Source organism: Lepisosteus platostomus, chromosome 6, assembly GCF_059453375.1.
Source record: "Lepisosteus platostomus isolate fLepPlt1 chromosome 6, fLepPlt1.hap1, whole genome shotgun sequence".
Classification (NCBI taxonomy): Eukaryota; Metazoa; Chordata; class Actinopteri; order Semionotiformes; family Lepisosteidae; genus Lepisosteus; species Lepisosteus platostomus.
In genome coordinates, this window is record NC_142616.1 from 60,820,684 (window position 1) to 60,841,825 (window position 21,142).

Genomic DNA, 21,142 nt, shown 5'->3' on the forward strand with positions numbered 1-21,142 from the left:
AACTGTGGCATTTCTAATTGTCAGTTAAAGGTTGTGACTATATGGCCCATATATATCCAGTGTTACTGTTTGTAGGAGTAGTGATGTCCACGCCAATGACCTTGCTAAATATGCTTTGGGCTTGCACAATCTAGTTTACTTATATTTCCCCCTTATTTCAGTCAGATATGTAGTGGGGTTGTTGGTGTGTTACTGCTATTACACATGACCAAGGTAAGGCATTCTGATAGGACCACAGAAGAGCCATGAAGTGTCTATGTAAAGTATGTACTAAGCATCAAAATAAACTTTATTTTCTGAAAATAAACTATATGGACTTTAACTATGATCTGTCTGTTCAATAAAATGTCAGTACGCATGCTACAAAAAAGTCATTTCCCTGTGTCCATTTGTTACAGTTACAATTGGTTTCTTTTGGCAGTCAATATACATAATAGACATAGTTGCCTTTATGATATATACATAAACACAATTTATCTACAACACCATGATATATAATTGCATGACATTATCAAGGAATGAAACGGCATAGTAGCCTATATACAATAAATATTCTCATATGACTGTCACTCCAATCAGATACAACTATGGTAGGCCAGGTTCAGTACTACACTGTACCATGAGAGAATGAGTTTGCAGAATCCAGAAGGAATTGGAAAGTCGAAGGCAGATATTGTATAAAATCATCTAGGGAAGGCCATCATCTAGCAATGAAAGAAGTGGTCTCATCTGTGGACTTCCAGCAATGTTGGCCTAAGGGACAAATAAACTTAGATAAAAGGTGGCATTTGTTTGATATGACAAAGAAGGAAAATAAACTCGAATACTGTATGCAACTCATTCACAAATAACAATTTCAGTCTATACCACTTATGTTCCTTGTATGAAGGCTGGCAAGATTAGTCCACCCAAGACTGCTGACTCCTCCCGTCAGACAACTTTTTAGTGAAACGAAAAAGAAAAAAAATGCCAATGAAGACAACACACCAGGTTGCCTCTTAACGGGTTAATACAGCAATGGGACATAACGGGTTAAGTTTTACTTTGAAATAGCAGATGACAGCGTGCTGAGCATTTTGCAGCAGCTATAGACGGTAGCGCAGTGAGGTCGTTCGGTTTTGTCGTTCAATATCATACGCATATACTGTATATCAGGCCTAATTTAATTAGGGGCTTCAGTTGTTTATTTGTTTTTTTTAAAGACTCTCAGTTCAGAAATTATCATGTGCTCTTCGGCTATTGTTCTTTCGGTGATGGTCGGTGTCATCTGTTATCTCCCGATTCCAGCGTTTTCTAGCCTTTCTCCAAATTACAGACCCATCATTGGTAAGGTGACATCACTCAGGCTACTATTTTGCTAAACGTTTTTTTGGGTGTTTTAAAAAATTCTCAAAGGTTATTTTTGTAAGGGAGCCAACGAATGTCCACACCTTTTATTCATTTAAATGCGCAGGTGTATAATTGGAGCTCATCTATAATTGTAGAAAATGTATGTATTTTACCGCCAGTGTAATTTCAAGTCGTTATGTAATACCATTCTGCGTGAAGTATTTGTCTGACAAAAGGTTGGGATGTTAAGATTTTATATTATACACTTGCATGTATTTTTGTCTTATGATATAATTTCGGATTTATATATCAGATACGTGTGGGAAGATTTGTTCTGGTATTTGGAAACCTTTTTAATTATTGTGACGTTGAAAATGGCACGTTATTTTCGGCAAACTAAAGAAGGGATTCTAAGTGAAACGTTCAAATAAAAAATAGCTGTTAGAATTAAACGTAAAAGTGTTAAATCCCAGGGTAGACTATACGACGTTGTTTTGAACATTATATCAGAGAAATATGCATTTTCCAACATAAAGAAGTTTCTTTATTTTCGATCACCAGAGACATTCCTGTGCTCAGGGAGACTTTAATAGGTCCAAAGTGACTGAGCTAATAAACAATTTAATTGAAGCTGAGATTTTTACATTGTAGAGAAGTTTGTCTTATTCTGCTTTATTGGATAGAAGTTGCTTGAATTACCACGTTACCTACTGTACCTTACGCTGCAGAATCCAATATCAGAACTTTCAAGAATATGCAATAGTCATAAACCATGTTCCCTTCTACTTATTTATAATTATAGCTTTGATTACATGATTTTCTCATATATTTTTAGAACTGCTGAGTGCCTCTCTTATTTGGTATAAATTAATAACAGGATGAATACAGGTTCTTGGAGGGTTTCTGGATTCCTAGACAAAGGTGCTTGGAAAGGGTTCAGCTGTCAGCAGAATTGGGGAGTGCAATTGAAAATTCAGTTACTTGAACTGAGATGGACTGCCTACAGATAGCAAATTTTGAAACCTTTTAGATGAGTTAGAAATGGACATCAACACTATGATACATAGTAAGAACTGAAATTATGGAGCTTTCTTTACAGAAGCTTCCACATATAAGTATTAATATGAATATACTAACAGCTTCCTACTCAAACCTGTACTTTACATTTTATGTACAGTATATATAGTCTACATTCATGGCATTGTGAGGTACAGTACTATTCAATCACCAATACATGATAAAAATACATAGCTACATGTATTACAGAAACATATTACCGTACTTAATATTTATTCCCGATGATGTTGCAATGCTAAAGGCTTTTTATGTAATGTTTATGACATATCGATTAAAATATTCTTCTGTCCTGGGGAGAAGTAGAGCTACATGATCAAAATTCTAGTGACAACACAGGCATCCGAGCCTTTCAGACAATCTGGCAACACAGATACTTCTTACTCCTTCAATTGTTTTGAGTCAGCTTTTCAGACATTTTTTTTTCTTCTACAGGGATCGTAGCCCAAGAAAATCTTCCCAGCGACCCTCATGCACAGGGTTCATCTTACATCGCTGCTTCATATGTGAAATATCTGGAGGCCGCTGGAGCCAGGGTTCTGCCAGTCAGGTAAGATCTTTCCACTCAGGAGTGTAGAGCAGATAGGAAAGAAAAGAAAAAGCACCAGTTGCTCTGTTTGCCGGGAAATTGCAGGCCTATTCATGCAGCATTAACTGTACTAAATCAACATAACCTTTGTTCGTTCTTGTCTTGTTTTCTGAAACTGTATAGTTAAGTAATTACAGGCTCTGTTAAATACCTGCTTGGTAGTTGTACAGTACATTCTGATTCCATCAGAGTAGTTTAATGACTACAGACAATGTCCGTGTTGGACTGTTTTATTTCAGCGGCCAAAAACAACTTAGTTTGGTGGAGAACCTCTTTTTCTTCTGTCAAGAACAAACTAATTCTGAATTAATAAATGTCTGTGGGTACCATCCATTCTCACAATAGTACAGTGTATATCACAATAAGTGTAAATGCCTAAAATCCACTTTCATAATGCTTTTTGTGCCATTCCAAATTTATGGCTACATAAAGGATAAGGACACAAACTTAGATGTCACCAAATTAAAAGGTTAAAACATGAAATTAAATTATGATTATTAAAGATTTCCATGATTCCTAACAATTACAATTTGTTCTTAAGAGAAGGAAACAGAGAAGTGTTTGAACATTTGAATATTAACATAGGTAAGGTTTTTAAGGCAGAACTGAGCATGACTAGGAAACCATGTTAAAATGTATGCTGAGATTTGATTTGGGACTAAAGATGATGACATTCAGAAAAGATGTAAGATGTGCAGAAGTAAGAAAAGACAGTTACACTTTCTGCTTGTGTCACTGAATGTAATGACAAAGCTTGTTTAAATCTTGTGTCATTTCACAGAATAAACCGCACAAAGGAAGAATACACCAAGTTATTCTATTCTATAAATGGGTATGTTTTTTAATATTTATTTAATATGGTTTTTTTTTTCACATTTGAAGATGGCCATTTCTATCTCTTAAAATATATACACATCATAAGAACTGTGTGAAGTGCAAGTGTACTCTCCATTATTGTAGATTACTGCTTCCCGGTGGAGATGTGGATCTTGAAAACTCCCAGTTTGGCAGAGTATCCAGAATATTCTATGACTTGGCAATAAAGGTATGTTCAATTTCCACCTAAATAGATAATGAGTATGACAGTATGATAGTAGTATTTTATAAAAAGAGCAACCAGAAAACAAATCTGGGTCTTAACAGAATATATAACAAATGATAGGAAGTGAATCTTACTAGTCACTCATAAGAAGAGATTAAAGTGGTGAACAATATAGATTATGTATTGCTTGGTCATAAAGTAAAAGCCAAGATTTAGGACTTTGAACAGGGGGAATGACTTTGTATGAAAATTTATCAGTGTCAAATAAGCTGCAGATCCACACTGTCAAAGCTGACCCCTAGGACCCTTCAACAAATGGCTGAATGAGATCCTCCAGCCCGTACATTACAGGCAACTAAACAGATGGACAGTTGATCATGATTTGAATTGATCTTAGGTAATTTATCAAGCAGTGATACAGTACGTAACATATTTAATACTTAGATTTAAGATTCTGTTTTATCTTTTTATCCCTTGCAATCCAACCATTTTTCTAGGATGGGCAGAAAACTAAACCTTTGTTCATCACTATTTTTGTAAAAAAAGCTTCAGAGGGGTGAAATGAAGTGAGGATGTTAATTAAGGTATATGCAAATCAAGGCTGCAACAGCATGAGAGAAGAAAAAAGCCCTGGCATTAGAAACTTTTTACAGCCGCTGGGATTCTGTGGAGTGAGTCCTGAACAATACAGAACTTTGTTTTTGGTACACGGGCACGAAGTATGTTGACATGATGTATGCTTTTTTAATTTGTAATTCACCCTGCTTATCTGAACTCTGAAATCCAGTATGTACTACACGTCATACCTATATGTTTTGGACAAGGGACTAGTGTTCAACTAAGGAAATAATTGTTCAATCAGTCAAATAAAAGTTGAATATGTGTATAATGTGACAGAAAAATCCCATGGCCCCGTAGACATCCTTGTATAAGAAGGCAGAACATGGGTGTGGCACATCATGTAGACAGTGACAGTGAGAAAGAAAAGGGTTTATGCAAAGATTAAGAAAGGGAGACATTCACTCCTCTCGTACCGAAGAAATCCCAAGAAAAGCCAGGCTGATGTGCATTTTTACATTTCCTGGGGTGTTTTCTAGGCAAATGATGCATCAGATTATTTTCCCATCTGGGGAACCTGTCAAGGATTCCAGGAGATGACCGTTCTCACCAGTGGCAAAAATCTCCTGACTCTCACTGACACCAAGGCCATAGCTCTGCCTCTGACCTTCACTTCAGGTAAGAACTCATATTGATATCCTTCCTTTGATTCTTCATACAGAGGATAACTCATCCCTCTTGCATTCATTATTTGCAGACCCATGGAAAAATAGTCACGGCTTGGTAAAATTCTTGTTTTGTCATTTACTTGACAGTATTAAAGGACAGTGTTCATTTAAGAACACTCACATAAAAAATCTCAAATGTTGGCAGAACATGGGGGCATAATTGATGACTCTTATTATATAATTGTGCAACCTTCAAATGGACTTGCATTTTAAAACTACAGTATGGACCAGAACCTATTCGGTATTATGAGTGCATGAAACATTTGCTTACTATTTGCTTTCTCATTTTACTATCATCCCCCAACCATCATTACTCCTCTTAATATTTCAAAAATGCAAAACTCAGCTTTGAGATGTGTTCAGTTTCATTGTAAGAGACGCTGTGGGATTACTTCAGTGTCAGTCAAAGTGAAAAAGAGAAATGAGAACTCGGCGGCTCCCAACAAGTCTCCAGTTTATTTTTTGTCATGCTTGTTCAGATTTAACATATATTTTAGCTCTTCGTTGTTTCTTTGTTCAGTGGGTCCGAACAGCAGACTGTTCAAGAGCTTTCCAAAAGACCTGCTTCACGCACTCACCACAGAGAACATCACTTCCAACTTCCACAAATGGAGCCTCACTCTGCAGGTATTGGATGTCCTTTGGCTGTTTGTGACATCAAAAGGCTCATTTTAACATTCCTCTGGCTGGTTTAAGCAAGTTGACCGCCTGCTAAACCATTATTGCACCACCCATAGAATGAGCTCTGGTAATCGGAATGAAAGAAGGGTATTGAGATGATTTAGGGTGCAAACCAGGAACTGGCAAACCCTGACAATATACCTTTAGAGTTTGTGCCATCTGGCAACAGTTCTGTGAACGCTGGAAGAAATACTGTTTACACCATAATGCTGAAAGCTGTTCTATGTAATTTACCATTTTTCTAAATGTAGGAGATTGTGTAGGCTTCTTTGCAGTCTGGCCATTTTCTTCTACAGTCCCATGTGACTGTTTTTTCACACTGCAAGTGGGTAAATGTTTGCTTAATTTGTCTTTCTGTAGTTTATTTTGTCAGAAGGGCAGCCACAGCAACACCAGAAAATGAACAGGAAATCAAGAGGGCTTGTCTTTATCATCTCTAGGGAAAAGAATACTTAGTGGTCTGAACTAATAATGTATCTCAACCCTGGATTCTTTTGCAGAATTTCACTCGCAACATGAAATTGAAAAGATTCTACAAAATCCTGTCCACAAGTACAGATGGGCAGAAAGAATTCATATCCACAATGGAGGGTAGGTTTTTATGATATTTATAAGGTATTGTAAAAACATACAGTACTTATATGCCAAGTGTCTGTAAATTACACACACACGATTTTATCCTTTCTGTTATGAGGGTTTAATGTTAACACGTACTCTGTTTTCAGTTCTATATACCAATAAAATTAAGTCCACATAGGCTGAAAATATTCCCAGAACATATATTTTTGGTATTTAGAAGCCATCTTCCAGTTTTCCACACGACAAAACAAAACAATATGGATATTTCTTACATATTGCTCTCTTGTATCGTTTCTTCTCCGGTACTCAGAAAATTGGCAAACCAAGCTAGAAGTGATGTTTGACGATATTCAGATTATTGCCAGTATTTGACTGTGGCCCTGGTGCTTTGCGGAAGATACAGTTTCATTTGTGTCTTTTCTTCAGCACACCGGTACCCATTCTACGCTGTGCAGTGGCACCCGGAGAAGAGCCAGTTTGAGTGGATAGAGAAATCAGGCATGGTCCACACCACCGCGGCTGTTGATGCAGCGTATTACACAGCCCGCTTCTTTGTGAATGAAGGTGAGGCTTCTCGCTGTCAGCTAAGGAGAACACTGCATTCCTATTCACTGCACAACTTGAACCATTTTCTCTTCTTATTTCTGTCCACAGCAAGGAAAAACCACCACCGTTTTGCGAATAAGATTGAAGAGGAAAAATCCCTGATATATAACTACTCTCCAGTTTTCACTAGCCTGGAAAGTATATTTGTGCAGAATTATTACTTTGATTGATCCTTGTCTTACAGTAATTCTACCACAAGATGTTGCATAGTTTTTCCCATCAAAATCTTGACACATCAAGCTTACTTCACAATAGCTGATGGTTAATATAATTGGAGGTCTTTAATAAGCAGGTATAATCTATGAATTATATTACCTATATAACAGTTACCATGCATACAGGTAATTTCAAACGCAATGTAAGATGTCCTCTGATGAACTTAATATGTAATACAATCTTAATACTGCATTAGTGCTGGAACTGCATTTCACCATTGTGAGTTTGGCTAATGTATTACAAATACAATACTGACAATTATTTGTTATTTTTAGAAACTGTTTTGCACTAATAGGCTATACAGTGCCAATTTTAAATGTCTTATTTTAAAACATCTGATTATCATTTTATAATCAGTTTTATTCCCTGGATACATGCATTTAATGTTACACCGAATGGAAAAGATGTAATTTGAATAAATAGTCCAGTGATCTCAGCATTACGAATGTGACAAGACTACTGAATGTATTATTTATTTTTCCCTTAACATGGGAATTGGGACTTCTGTGTTTCAAAGATCCATTACTTATAGGTAAACATAAAATACATTGTATTTACTTGCTGTGCAGCCTTTGGACAATAATATATAAAATTTAAAAAATGTACACATCATAAAAAGGATTAATTCACCAATGTTGTGATGCAGCTCGCATTCTCATTTTTGATGCTTGGCTTTTAAGGTTCAGGATATAACCATATGTAATACTGCAACTCTTAATAAAGTTTAGATTCTCTGGCATGAGTTGTGTTTCACAATCCTCTGTCATATCTGGAATTACATTCTAGATTTCTCACCTGCTCTCCACACTAACAGGTGAACATGTTTTAAAGGCATAGGAATAACGGTATAAATGCATTTCACACCAAAATACAACAAAATACTACACAAGGTCGTCTAATGTTTTCTAGAGAGCCATTTGAAGAGGTTCAGTTTAATTTATTATGGTGCAATGCAAACCATGCAAAAATCATAAAAAATATAGCAGAGGTACATAAAGCTGCTAACTGTGAACATCCCAAGGGCAAGTGTGTAGACTTAAAGCACAAAGGTGTTGCTCTCTTGACAGCTAGGGCTTAATAGTTTCTGTTTGTTGTTTTTTGATTTTCTGCAGGTGTGACATTCAACAGGTTTTGTCCACAACCCCCTTACTTAATGCGGTGATCAGTGCTTATGAAACAAAGTCACTTTAATGTATTATAAAGGAACAAGTAATAGGTTTATTCCATGCTGAAAAAAAGAAGAAAGAGAACACAACACCTGAAGAAGGCTCCACGGCCGAAACGTTGTGTTCTCTTTCTTCTTTTTTTCAGCATGGAATAAACCTATTACTTGTTCCTTTGCAGCCTACGCATGCTGACGCAGCTACCCACCTGAACTACTTAATGTATTATAGTCAGTGTTGTGGGAAATTCTTCATCAGAGGAGCAGGACACAGTCTTGTGCGGATTCAGTTTTATTGAGCTCAATAAGTCCGACAACGGGAGCTGGGTCTGCCCCACAGAACAGACAAACTGCAAGGGTTTCCCAGCTCTTATATACAGTCAGAAGAATAGTGCTTGTTCTGTTCTTTGATTACTACTTGTCCTACTCTGTCTTGCTCTAGGTTCTGTCCTTTGATATGCAGCAGACATTGGTCTGGTTTATCCTGTTTATGGGTGTTGTTCCTGTCTTTTATTATGTAGCATTAAGCCACTGGGGCTTCTAAAGCAAGTCAGCTTTATGGCATCTTAGTGTAACTTTTGTTTGAGGCTAAATTAACAGACGCCGTCAACACCTCTCACAATGTGCTTATGTGGTGATACTGTGATGCTGGATATATACATGTCCCACTTCAGTCAGTCATGAATGATTAATTAGAATGATGCCCAAAAACCTTTAATCAATATCCCAAACTTAAATTTATACTTCTACTGAAAACATACATAATTAGTGGCACATTTAGTTTGATGCTTACTACAAGTATAACTTTTCTACACTCAAATTCAGTTTGCCACAATAAAAACTGTACTGTCAATAACTGTAGCAGGAGCTAAATGAAAGAATTTTAAGCTAATTTACATACAATTGTAGGATTTCACTTCTGCATGTATAAATCACATTTGTTTTAATAAACCAACTGAAGATCTGATGAATGACGAACTGGAAAATACCAAATAAATAAACCTATTTTATATGACTAAGCATATCTGAAATACTGTTAAATCATTTAGTAACATGGTGAGAATACATTCATTTCCACTAAAGGTACATGGCTTCAGTCATTGAGGCTGAGTTTAAGATTACATTCAGCAGTATTTTCCTGGGCTTTATGGAAACAATTAGAAATCAACATTTTACTTTTTATATTTATATTTATAATTCCCAAACAACAGTGAGAAACATAGCTGGACTCTTTGTACAAAAAGGCACAAATGTGTGAATTTTTGGTTGCAATAATTCAGAAAGACACCGATTAAAAAGAAGAAGACAAATCATTTTTATGGTTTTATTTTTTCATAAAGTGAAATATATAGTGCACAGACTGTAGTTAAGCAGATGTATAAGTATAAGCAGTTTTCAAGTACTCTGAAAAAAGAAATACAGCCTGTTCATTATACCTCTATGACAATAAAAAAAGGTGGTTTTAATTTTTGTTTCTTATTGAACTCCCTCTTCTTCAAGTAATTAATTTAGACTTAATAATTTTTAATATAACACATGCTTTCCAATTTAATTAACATGACTATATTTTGTTACTGAATTTAAAGAATCTTGTTGCTGGATTTATCTAGGACTATGCATAGATTACAGCTAATAAATTTGACTTTGTAGCTGAAAAGTAATTCAGAAATACAAAAGTGGGAAAACACCCCAAGGACTAGCACAACTCAAAAAGCTGTAATAACAAAAAAGGCAATATAAGATGCAGAATGCAGAATGTGCATTGCATCTTACGGTAAATAATTCTGAAAGAACACCATGTCATGCATTCCTTTTAAAATATATCAAACATTTGTGCATTCAAACTACATCACTTTTCAACACGAGAGCCCTGACCTATTGATGTGGAACATCTAATGAAGAACAGTGGTTTATATTTCTGCCTGTGACCTTTGACGAGATATTGTTTGTGTGCAAGCTTATGTTCTATACACGTGCAAGTAATAAAACATATTTTTATCAACAGGAGTGTGGGACAGTGGTTGCAACAGCTTGTACCTAGAAAGAGTTGATGTAACTGGCTTCCCAAAACATTTGGGGAGCATTTTCAAGTGAAGTATTTGTTAGGATAGGAAGATCCAAGGAAATACTTAACATTCCAGCCCAATATTTGCCAGCAACTGCTCCAGATCCCCTAGTTTCTGGTTGGCCTCCTCAATGGCACTATATGTCTGCACATTGCTGGTGATGTGGAAACGAATGTCATCAACCAGTGGGATGGAGTCTGTTTCCTGCCGTGCCTCTACTGTGCTCGCATCTTCCTTTATCATCTCTGCAAACTCTTCTGACTCCACAAGCTGGGGGTTTGAACACAGAGGTTCTTGGCTAAGTTCACTCTAAATGAACTTTCCACACTTTTACGGAAAAGGAACAAACTCCTAATGTTTTAAGGGCCTAGGTGCCATTATAAATTAAAATTCTGCAATACTTGAAAGTCACATTGCAACCTCAGTCTTTTATGTTACATCTTCATGTACTTTCTTGTCACAGATGTATAAACAGGAATATAAATTAATGAAAATGTATATTCATTAATATAAATTGGAAGTGGAATTATCACTTCACTGGAAGTGATAAGAAATGTCTTATGAATATAGATCTGTATGCTTAAATATAGTTGGCATCAAACATCGGCATAGATTTAATCTATGGTAGATTAACTTTTTATATAAATTTTCATTAATTTATACAATTTAATACAACTGATAAAATGTATCAGTTTCATTGCATGAATGACATGAGCAAATCTGATGACTAAACTGACATTAAATGCAGTTTGCAGCATTTGGCTTCTGTGAATTAGAATCAAGCTACATGAGAATGGTAGGAGCACAGGTATGTACATATTGCCAAGTTAAAAAACAGCACTCTGAAAACATTTACTTGATACATTTTTTTTTCGTATCCAAAGGTTAGTGTTATTATACTTTGCAGTGGACTTCACCAAGCTGGTACTCAAGGAGACAATGTTAGCACAGGTGTCCCATGTCTCAGTTCCATGCAAAAACCATTATATTATCTGGACAATGCTCTGGAGGACGTATGCCACCTCTACACTGTTGAAGGTGGTTAAGAAAGTATTCATTCAAATCACCAAATTAAACTAAAATGAATTCACAAACTCTATTTAAAAACACAAATAGATACGCCAATAAAATAACATTTTGCCGACCAACATACCTTCTCGATGATCTTGGCCATGTACTCAGTGCACTGGTCCTCTAAGCGTGATAGCCGGAACAGTTTGGCAGTCTTCCAGATACTGAGGACATTCTCTTCCCTTATGGTCTGAGCCAGGGTTTTGCCACACAGCCTCTTTAACCCGGGCAACAGGTACATATCGGCTACACACAGAACATCATACACATTCTCCGGAGACAGCTGAGGAGAACAGAAGCAAATTTGTGGACTGAAGACTAACTGCCAAGTCCTACTGAGTAATAGCATTGCTTTTAACAAAACAAAAAGAACAAAAAATGTTTCTCTACATGTAAAAAATGCTCGCAGACATATCACCCTGCAACTGACAGCTGGCAGCCCCACTGAAGATCAGCAGGTGTGGGTCAGGTCAATACCTGGATGGGAGACCTCCTGTGAAAGCTGAGGTTGCTGCTGGAAGAGGTATCAGAGGGGTAGTGGGCGCTCACCCTGTGGTCTGTGTGGGTCCTTATGCTCCAGTATAGTGACAGGGACACTATACTGTAAAAAGGCGCCGTCCTTCATACGAGACACAAAACTGAGGTCCTGACTTTCTGTTGTCATTAAAAATCCCAGGGTGTTTCTCAAAAAGAGAAGGGGTCTTACCCCGGCGTCATGGCCAAATTTTCCCCTGGTCTTTACCAGTCATGGCCTCCTAATAATCCCCATCTTCGAATCCCCATCTGGCTTCATCACTCTCTTCTCCTCCCCACTGATCGCTGATGTGTGGTGAGCGTTCTGTCGCACTATAGCTGCCATGGCATTATTCAAGTGGATGCTACACATTGGTGGTGGTGGAGGGGAGTCCCCATTACCTGTAAAGTGCTTTGTGTGGAGTGTCCTGAAAAGCGCTATATAAATTATTATCAAAAAAGACAGTTCTTTTCACAGTAAATGTAACTTTGTTAATGCTTCAGTATTTTATCTATGCAGGCACTTATTTGTGTAATGTATTTTACCACCAGGTGCTCTGAGTGAAGCCAGCTGTGTAAACCGAGTGCCAGCTGGTTAACCTGGGATGGATCAGCGTCCAGTTCAGGGAAGCTTTGAACTTTTGAGATTGCTTCCTGCTACAAGAACTGGTCCTTTAGGCCATGTAAACTTGTGCTGTATTTCAATTCATAAAGACATTAGTGTGACTTGTAAACTGAACAGGGCAGGCTGAGAAGTCTACCTCTGTGTCGTCACTGTAGATGTAGTAGAGGACTCGGATGAAGATGTCTTCTGAGATGTTGTGGAGGGTAACGACGGGGATGCACGGCTGAGACTGTAACACCTCACTCTCACTGAAGTGGTCCTCCAGCAGAGCCTTGAAGTAATCGCTGCGGCCACAGAAGAACACCTGCATGTGCCAATAAACACACTGCCTCAACCAGGTCCATGACAACTTTCAGATCCCCCAGAATTCTCCTAACGTCACTGTCACCTTTTCCAGATTTTAGAAGACAATAAAGAAAAACAAAGAAACTATCTTTCACTTCTTCCAATAGCTTTAAAGTTTCTTTTCTTTAATGTTTATGCACTTGCTGATAGGACTTCTGAGAGCTGACTTTTCTTTCTCCTCCAGATGCCAGAAATTTTTAAAGAGACCTCAATGTAAGAGTAGGTTCTTCAGTCTACAGTATGTGAGGGATGATGAAACTATACCTAAATATAATTAAGTACACTAGGTTAATGCATAAAAGTTTTAGAAATGTCACCAAGCTGAATCCCATACACATACTGTACAGTGAAGCATTGTTTTTTTTTTAATCTGGTAAAATCTACTCAATATACACCTTCTACACTGTTTATTACAATGTATTTTTTCATTGCAATAGCTGAGAGCTGTATGCATCTGTAAATTATACACAATTCTCTGTGAAACCTCACTGCACCCACCTTATGACAAAGGAAACCATAACCGTCAACTTGGAAGCAGATGTCAGGGTAACTTGTAAAGTTGTCTGTTCTGTCAAATGGCAACTCTCCAAATCCCACCTTTAAAAAAGAGGTGTTACAAAAAAAACTAATTATATTCAAAATGTAATACCAATGTAAAACATTTTTTACACTTTTAATGTATACATTTTACATATAAAAGAAGGGAGAACTGTTTCCTAAACCGCAGCAGGATTATATACTGGGTAATTGCTACATACTGTACTTAGTAAACTGTTGAGTTGAGTTGAAGATGGGTGCATTCAAAAAAAAAACCCAGCATGGGGCACATTACCACTGAAACTAATTTCCCTTAATTTCGTTTTTAAATTAATCTCTGAGTTACCACACAGGCTTCTCTCTTTCTCTCCTATTGCATGCCGTCTCGCCTTCAGCAGATGAAAACAACCTCCTGCTTTCTTTCCCACACTGCAGGTTCTGGTTTGCTTCCCGGGGTCTGCTTTCAATATTATAATTTAATGTTCTAGTAGTTATATGCCCTTCTTAATGGGAAAACCATCTTCTTCCTTTCTCACTACTAAACCAGGGCTTTCAGATTTGATGGGAATGGTACTGTGTACCTTGTAAGCCTTTACACTAGCAGAAACCTGTCTCATTCGTGAAGCTCTCCAGTTAATGTAATTCACCAAGAGCACATCAATTACAGTTTCAACAAGCAGATCACAGTAGCACTTTATAATTTTGTGTTAGAAACGGTCCAACATACTTTAAATATAAGTTAAAATTCTGCTTTGCATTATCGAAGGCTAAACTAGCAGACCAGTTGACAAAGGATTCAATCAAACCTTTTATATGGAATAGTGCCATTTGCAAATGTTTGCCAGAGAGATCTTTATGGATTTTGGTAGCAGTAAACTATATAATAACACTCAACCACAAGGTACAGAGGAGAGAGTAAAAAAAACTCCCAGTGGGAGAAAATAACTTGTTAACAACATGGTTTAGGGTACAGAGAAAATCACAATGTAGTGTATTTAATTTATATACATCATATTCCCTATTCAGACAGAATCGCAGTTCTTTACCCGGAGCTCAGCAGGTAATGCACAGTCTGCTAATATAGCCAGGTCTTCCTGTAGCTGACAGTTATTCTGGGGTTCCAGTGTAAGGACTTTTACACAGGTTCCAGGCTTAGAAGACACTGTAACACAAACATGCAGGATTTCGCATCTGTGTCATGCACAAAACAATAGTGTCAAGCCCAAACTCCAGATCACTTCACCCATGTATTCTGAAATCCATCTTCATTCAAATCCATCTTGTAGACCTACTTGTGCTTTACTAGTATTATACTCTTGTAGACATACATTTACAAAATATTCTAATTCACACTTATTTTAATTACAAAAGAAATGTGAATTTGTATCTTGTACTTGAAATGAACATTTTTCTTAACCCGTGTATTTTGTAATTATGCTATGAACTAGCTCCATGGTGGATCAGCGTTGAGCTGACTTTTTCGAATTTATCATACTGTATCTGCCATTTGTGTCAAAACAAAATAAAAAACAATCTCACAAAGGAATGGCATGGAACACCAACCGAAATGATAAATCAAAATGCCCACTGATAGTACAAGAAGGCTTCTGCCCTTACAATGAATTTTTACAAAGGTAATAAAATGACAGGACAATGTAAAATAAATAATCCTGTATAATTAAAATAAAATAAATAAATATATCCTTTATAATTAAAACAACCATATATAATCGTCATTTTAGGCTTCTTTTCATGATTTTCTAGAAAGCTGAAAAGACTTTTTCTCTAGTCTGTTCTACTCTACACTCAGTCCCAGATGACTAGTTTATCTAGTTTAAAATGACATTAGTCCACTGTAGTTCACCGATGGTTTCTTACCAAATTCATACACTTGTTTGCACTTGTTCTCCAGTTCCTCTATTAGGTCGTTCATTTTGCACTGCTTGGCAAGTCTTTTGCAGTCCTCCACATAACCCACATCAATGTCTAATCGACCTGTGAAAGAGTACATAATCAACAAATAAATTCATTCATAAAGTCATGCAGCAACTTTCTGAGTCATCAGAGTGTAACAGCATCATACTGAACATAGATCACGTTTTGTCTGTGTCTTACCAGTGTAAAAGTATTGAAGGATGGACCCAAAAGCTGCAGGGTTAATCTGAAAGATGAACATGACAAGAATGTCATTTTCTTTACTGCATAAGTTTCAAACAGATTTAGGTTTTTTTTTTTTACTTTGACGTTGGGATACAGTATATCATTTAGAGGGATAGGAGAAAACATTGACCAAATCAAGAATGATTTTAGAACAGATTAAATTCTAAAAGAAAAATAAAACAACCGTATAATTTACAGAGAGAGTTCTGTAGCTGCAGTTTATAGTTTATTTTATTTTATTGTTTATACTTCCCAATATAATATAAACTATTACATTTTGGTTTTGAATACTCAAACTCAAAACTCAAGAGTCAGAACTACAGATAACGGTCATTTTACAAGGAGTCAACAAGAGAAATTCTTTAGGGTACTTTTCCAAAAGCTGCAATTTATTTCTGTATAATAGTTGTTTTGCTTCAATTATTCAATTATTTACACAACAGTTCTTATTATAACAGAAAACAACAGCTAGGATGCTGATATGAATTAAAGCATTTTGCCACTAAAATAACTGTACATGAAAGCGGACTGCCTTGCAGGACCACTTTACTTATTTACACCTTCAAACTTAAAGCACAGTCATGGATTCTATGTTCCTTTGCAGCTAGTTGTCACAATCCTTTTGCTACTAGACAAATATAAAGATTCAGTCTTAGCCAGCCCAAAGACTTTAGAAACTGTATCTCAGATGACTCATGACAGATGTTTAGAAGGAAGGATGTATGACAGAACTGATGCATGGATAAAAGAGAGATCAGATGGACTCTAAGATAGACAAGTATCAGACAAAAGGACAGAAAAAGCCGAAAAACAGCCAAAGACAGACAGGTGAACGTGCTGCTTGATTATTCCTACCAGTGGGTGTTTCAGGGCAATGACATTCTTCCCCTTCCATTTGGTTTCAAACATTTCTGTGAAGTACTCTGAGCGTGCACTCAGGATACAGCGATGCGCACTGAAGGACTCCCCATGCACAATGAACACAATGTCATTGTAGTAACCCTGCTCAAGCAATCTACAAGAAAAGGAAAGACTGTTTTCCAAAGGCAACATCTGCTCCTGAGCTACTGAAACTACCTATAATGGTTTAGAACCATAGCAGTGCACTGTGACATCTTTCTTAATTAACATTTGAAGACCAAATGTAGTCGACGGACCAAAACGGTTCTTCCCGTATTTTTTTTGTATTTAAAAAATACATTAGAAAAATAATACGTAATAATATAAAGATAATTGCTAATATTTAGTTGTTTTATTGAAGAGGTACACTGCTTTCAGTTTGTGATGTTTTAGTGTTAATCATAAAATGCTGTACATTTAAACCGTAAAAAGTATTTTATAGACAAGAGCTAATGAATGACAATTTCTGGTTGAAAATGTTCAATGGGACATGCGTGAGCCATGTATTGTTATTTTTTGACAAGGGAGAAAGTTTCACCTCTGTAGGAAGTCATCATAGTAATCCCTCTGCATGCTTTTGGCAGTGATGCGCTTGTATTCCTTCAGTAACCTTCTGATGGCATCACTCAAAGCCCCATACAAACATCTCTCTCCATCAAAAGTGTTGGCCTCACACTTTGCCCCTGCAATAAATCAGCATTTCACTTTAAATCTCCCCAATGTAGGATGTATCACAGGATACACAGCTCTACTCAAGCTATCTGGAGACTGACAAAGGAAAACTGTGTGGTGGGGGAGAGGGGGTTATATTCAAACTGAAATTACTTTGTGCAAATCTGAAAGCTTTGTTTCACAATAAAACTGCAACTTGTTTCCTACTGACTTTAATAGCTGTTAAAATAAACTATGGAGAAAGGTCACCACAAATCTGAGAACTGTACATTGTTTGTAACCACCAAAGTACAGCACATCACAGTTACTTAAGGGGTAACAGAAGTGTCTTTCATCTTGCACCCTAATAACTGCAACATCCCTGTAATGTGGTGGAAGGCCAGAGTACTGCTCTAAGCCTGCACAAGCACCATTTCAGGTCAGTCTAGTTCAGTGCAGTTTTGAAATAAGTTTATTACAAAACACCTCCCAGAGAATTGAGCAAAGAGGCGTTATCATTCTCTCATTTATCAGCTGTAAAGCTAAGAACCACAAAGTTTCAGTTGTCAAATATTCCTCGGGCAGCTGCAATAAAGACCCATCACTGCCAGAGTCACACAACAGCCTGCTTAAACATAAAGGAACTACAGTAATTGCAATAGAATTCTACATCCATTAGGATTAGGTGATGTAAAAAAGCCGGTGTCCAACAAGAAGGATAGTGCAATATCAGTTCACCTCCACTTGTCAAGTCATGTTTATTACCAGAGGTATCTTTTCAGGGCCTGTTTTCAATAAGACAGTAAGTCAAAAGAGATTAGACAGATGATAATGGAGATAAAATATAATGGATGCATCATGGATGAAATGAGATAAGAAGATACATGCAACATTCATTTAAGACAAATTAAAAGCAAAACATATCTAAATATGACAATCTAGCTTGTTAACGTTTTGTGATTTGCTCAGTACTTTCAATAAATTGGCTTCACTTTTCTAAATGTTTTCTAAAAAACATTGGAAAAGTTCTGAAATAACATTAGGATGAGTCACTTCAAAATTAAGACCTGTGACCTAAATGTCCAACAGTGCCAAAAAATCGGGATTAGCCATTTTAATTTTAAGGGGAACCCTTTTATGTTATTTTTTTATGTTTGTGTTCTTACCATTTGCCAGAAGATACTGAACCAGTTCCTCATGTCCACAGAGACATGCATAATACCTGTCAAAACAGAATATTTAAGTTGTTCTGCTAAAATGTACTGGAGCATCTTAACTTTACAAGCTCAGAAAATACAGAGAATACTTACAAAGGGGTACTGTCCCATTTGTCTCTCACATTCAGTTCAACATCTCTCTGCTCAACAAGATACCTGGAAAAAATATAATTTCCTTGTATAGCCAAACATATTCTTTGATTTTACAAATACTTTAGTAAACACCCCATACATCTACCAATTCATGCATAAAATGGCATTGCTAAAACTTTATGCTCTATGCTCTTTTCGCGTGATATTTTTTATCCAAGCGACACAGCGTTGAATACATATTAAAGCATTCCAGAGATATCAGTGCTTAATAATAATTGCTTACACTTATATAGCGCTTTTCTGGACACTCCACTCAAAGCGCTTTACAGGTAATGGGGACTCCCCCCCACCACCACCAATGTGCAGCATCCGCCTGGATGATGTGACGGCAGCCATAGTGCACCAGAATGCTCACCACACATCAGCTCTCAGTGGGGAGTAATGAAGCCAATTCATAGATGGGGATTATTAGGAGGCCATGATTGGTAAGGGCCAATGGGAAACTTGGCCAGGACACCGGGATTACACCCCTACTCTTTTCGAGAAACGCCCTGGGATTTTTAATGACCTGATTTCAGGACCTTGGTTTTATGTCTCAGCCGAAGGACGGCGCCTGTTAACCTTAGTTTTTCCCAGGAGGTCTCCCATCCAGGTACTCACCAGGCTCACACCTGCTTAGCTTCACTGGGTTGCCAGCTGTGAGTTGCAGGGTGATATGGCAGCTGGCTTAAACCTACACTGAGGCATTGAGGCAGAGTGACAGTTCCTAATATGTTGCTTGGCAAGCAACTGCACTGTGGCATGTTGATATAATACTGTACAGCACTGCACTGTACTGTACACAAAAGTTATGCAGTTGCAATACACAATTTGCACTATAATCCAAGTGTTTACTCTACGACATTATATGGTATTTTGACTAAGTGTGCATCACCCTCGCTCTCTAACAGGTGATTACAGATAGCAGATGACATAGTAGGTTTTCAGAAAACGCCTCATGCTGACGCTCGTTCCTAGCGTGTTTACATTGAGCTCGGCACTGCCTGTCAGTTCTCGCTGTATCTGTCAATGTCAGATGTTTGTGGTTGTTTACCAGCAGAAATCCAGGAAGCGCACACGCAACGTGACCAGCATGTAAATAAAAACTAAATTTGCTGAATCGATGACGGCAGTAAAATTTGCAGAAGCTTTCGGTAAATGACTTTAAAATAGTTTATTTTCATTACCCTCCTGCATAGAAGATATACATACATATTTGTATAGAATACATACATATTTGCATAGAAAGCGTAATTTTAAATGGTTATTGGACTTCCGAAGTTAAAAATATAATACCTACTTTTAAAGTAAATATATATCTATAACACAGATATTATATCACACAGTATTATCATATTAAATAGATTCTGTCCAACTAATCTAAAATCAGTTATAAAATGCAGCCCCCAGCTACGACGTATGCAGTTCGTAACACCTTTCACACCAAGCATTGCTTGTGGGGCTATGTGCGATCTGTCCACTCAAGTTTCCCTCTTCTAAAGGCATGTAGCTAACATAGATCATTTGCCTACAGTATATCAAAAGGAACACGTTCATCAAAGCAAACCTGCTTGACTTTCACTGGCGGCGGGGCATAATGTGTTGCTTGAAGACTATTTGAATTCTGAGCAAACTTCCAAACAGCCTCCACCTACCTCACTCTAGAAATGTCGCCCTTCCTGCAGCTCGTAAACAGATCATTTGTGTCCATCTCCACGGAGATTTCAGTCCTCTGAAATGCATTGAAACAGCCACCGCCGCGTTAAGGAGGAATAAATGCAGATCGCTGATTCTGCACAGTAAATAGAACTGATCGGAAATATAATTCCCTATATCTCTCGTCTACCAGCTGATTGTGGAAGTAAACAAAACAAGGAAACCGTGTTTGTGGGCCTCCTTTTAGCTGACGTTTAAGATCCGCTATTTTCCACAGCGCTATCTATTGGTGTGGAGAGATATAACACATTCACGATTGGCTGTTTTTCACAAGTTTCAACTACAAAATTAGAAAAATTATTAGTTAATCTGTATATGTAATAATCATTATCAAGGACCAAAGGAGTCGCATTAATGACTAATATACATTAATGTATAAATTATTTCATATCATAACTTGTTAACATTCATTATTTTCTCTGAATAACTGCTTCCTGGCAATTGTCATATAAACAACGTGAAAGGGGAATATAAGCACAAGTTAAGCATTATAAAAAGCTTTTGTTTCAAAATTAAATTTTAATACTGTATATGAACTAGCTACAATGTCACTGGTATTCAGCCAACCCATTAGAAAGTGCCAACGTTTTTTCAAATCTTTGCTTTTGCTTTTATGCAATTTGTTCCTTCCCTTCAGCAAATGTC

General features: G+C 37.0%; 2 protein-coding genes across 3 annotated transcripts; one reads left to right on the plus strand and one right to left on the minus strand.

The window, feature by feature from the left end:
• Positions 1 to 975: 975 nt before the first annotated feature.
• LOC148662036 (gamma-glutamyl hydrolase) lies at positions 976 to 8,144 on the plus strand. Its single transcript, XM_088636709.1, has 9 exons — positions 976 to 1,326; positions 2,839 to 2,953; positions 3,774 to 3,824; positions 3,953 to 4,037; positions 5,132 to 5,270; positions 5,841 to 5,947; positions 6,502 to 6,592; positions 7,007 to 7,144; positions 7,235 to 8,144. Exons 1-9 carry the CDS (start codon positions 1,224 to 1,226, stop codon positions 7,354 to 7,356), a joined length of 951 nt encoding a protein of 316 aa, XP_088492835.1. The 5' UTR covers positions 976 to 1,223; the 3' UTR covers positions 7,357 to 8,144.
• A 1,730-nt stretch (positions 8,145 to 9,874) lies between these two features.
• abtb1 (ankyrin repeat and BTB domain containing 1) lies at positions 9,875 to 20,670 on the minus strand. Of its 2 annotated transcripts, none has more exons than XM_088636710.1 (12): positions 20,437 to 20,670; positions 18,743 to 18,805; positions 18,599 to 18,654; positions 17,320 to 17,464; positions 16,737 to 16,896; positions 15,837 to 15,882; positions 15,600 to 15,716; positions 14,768 to 14,883; positions 13,683 to 13,781; positions 12,976 to 13,143; positions 11,784 to 11,984; positions 9,875 to 10,900 (listed from the first exon to the last, which is right to left on the minus strand). In XM_088636710.1, the coding sequence occupies exons 1-12, from the start codon at positions 20,490 to 20,492 to the stop codon at positions 10,694 to 10,696; spliced, it is 1,434 nt and encodes a 477-aa protein (XP_088492836.1). In that variant the 5' UTR covers positions 20,493 to 20,670; the 3' UTR covers positions 9,875 to 10,693. The 2 variants fall into 2 exon arrangements, with proteins under 2 accessions (XP_088492836.1, XP_088492837.1); XM_088636711.1 differs by lacking the exon at positions 20,437 to 20,670 and adding an exon at positions 20,349 to 20,405.
• Positions 20,671 to 21,142: the final 472 nt, after the last annotated feature.

Excerpts from the sequence above, each read along its gene's own strand:
- LOC148662036 (XM_088636709.1), top strand. The coding sequence starts at position 1,224 with ATGTGCTCTTCGGCTATTGTTCTTTCGGTGATGGTCGGTGTCATCTGT. Across the intron at positions 6,593-7,006 it reads ATTCATATCCACAATGGAGG|CACACCGGTACCCATTCTAC; the intron begins GTAGGTTTTTAT and ends TCTTTTCTTCAG. Across the intron at positions 7,145-7,234 it reads CCGCTTCTTTGTGAATGAAG|CAAGGAAAAACCACCACCGT; the intron begins GTGAGGCTTCTC and ends TTCTGTCCACAG.
- abtb1 (XM_088636710.1), bottom strand. The coding sequence starts at position 20,492 with ATGGACACAAATGATCTGTTTACGAGCTGCAGGAAGGGCGACATTTCT. Across the intron at positions 18,655-18,742 it reads AAATGGGACAGTACCCCTTT|GTATTATGCATGTCTCTGTG; the intron begins GTAAGTATTCTC and ends CTGTTTTGACAG. Across the intron at positions 13,144-13,682 it reads ATGGTTTCCTTTGTCATAAG|GTGTTCTTCTGTGGCCGCAG; the intron begins GTGGGTGCAGTG and ends TGGCACATGCAG.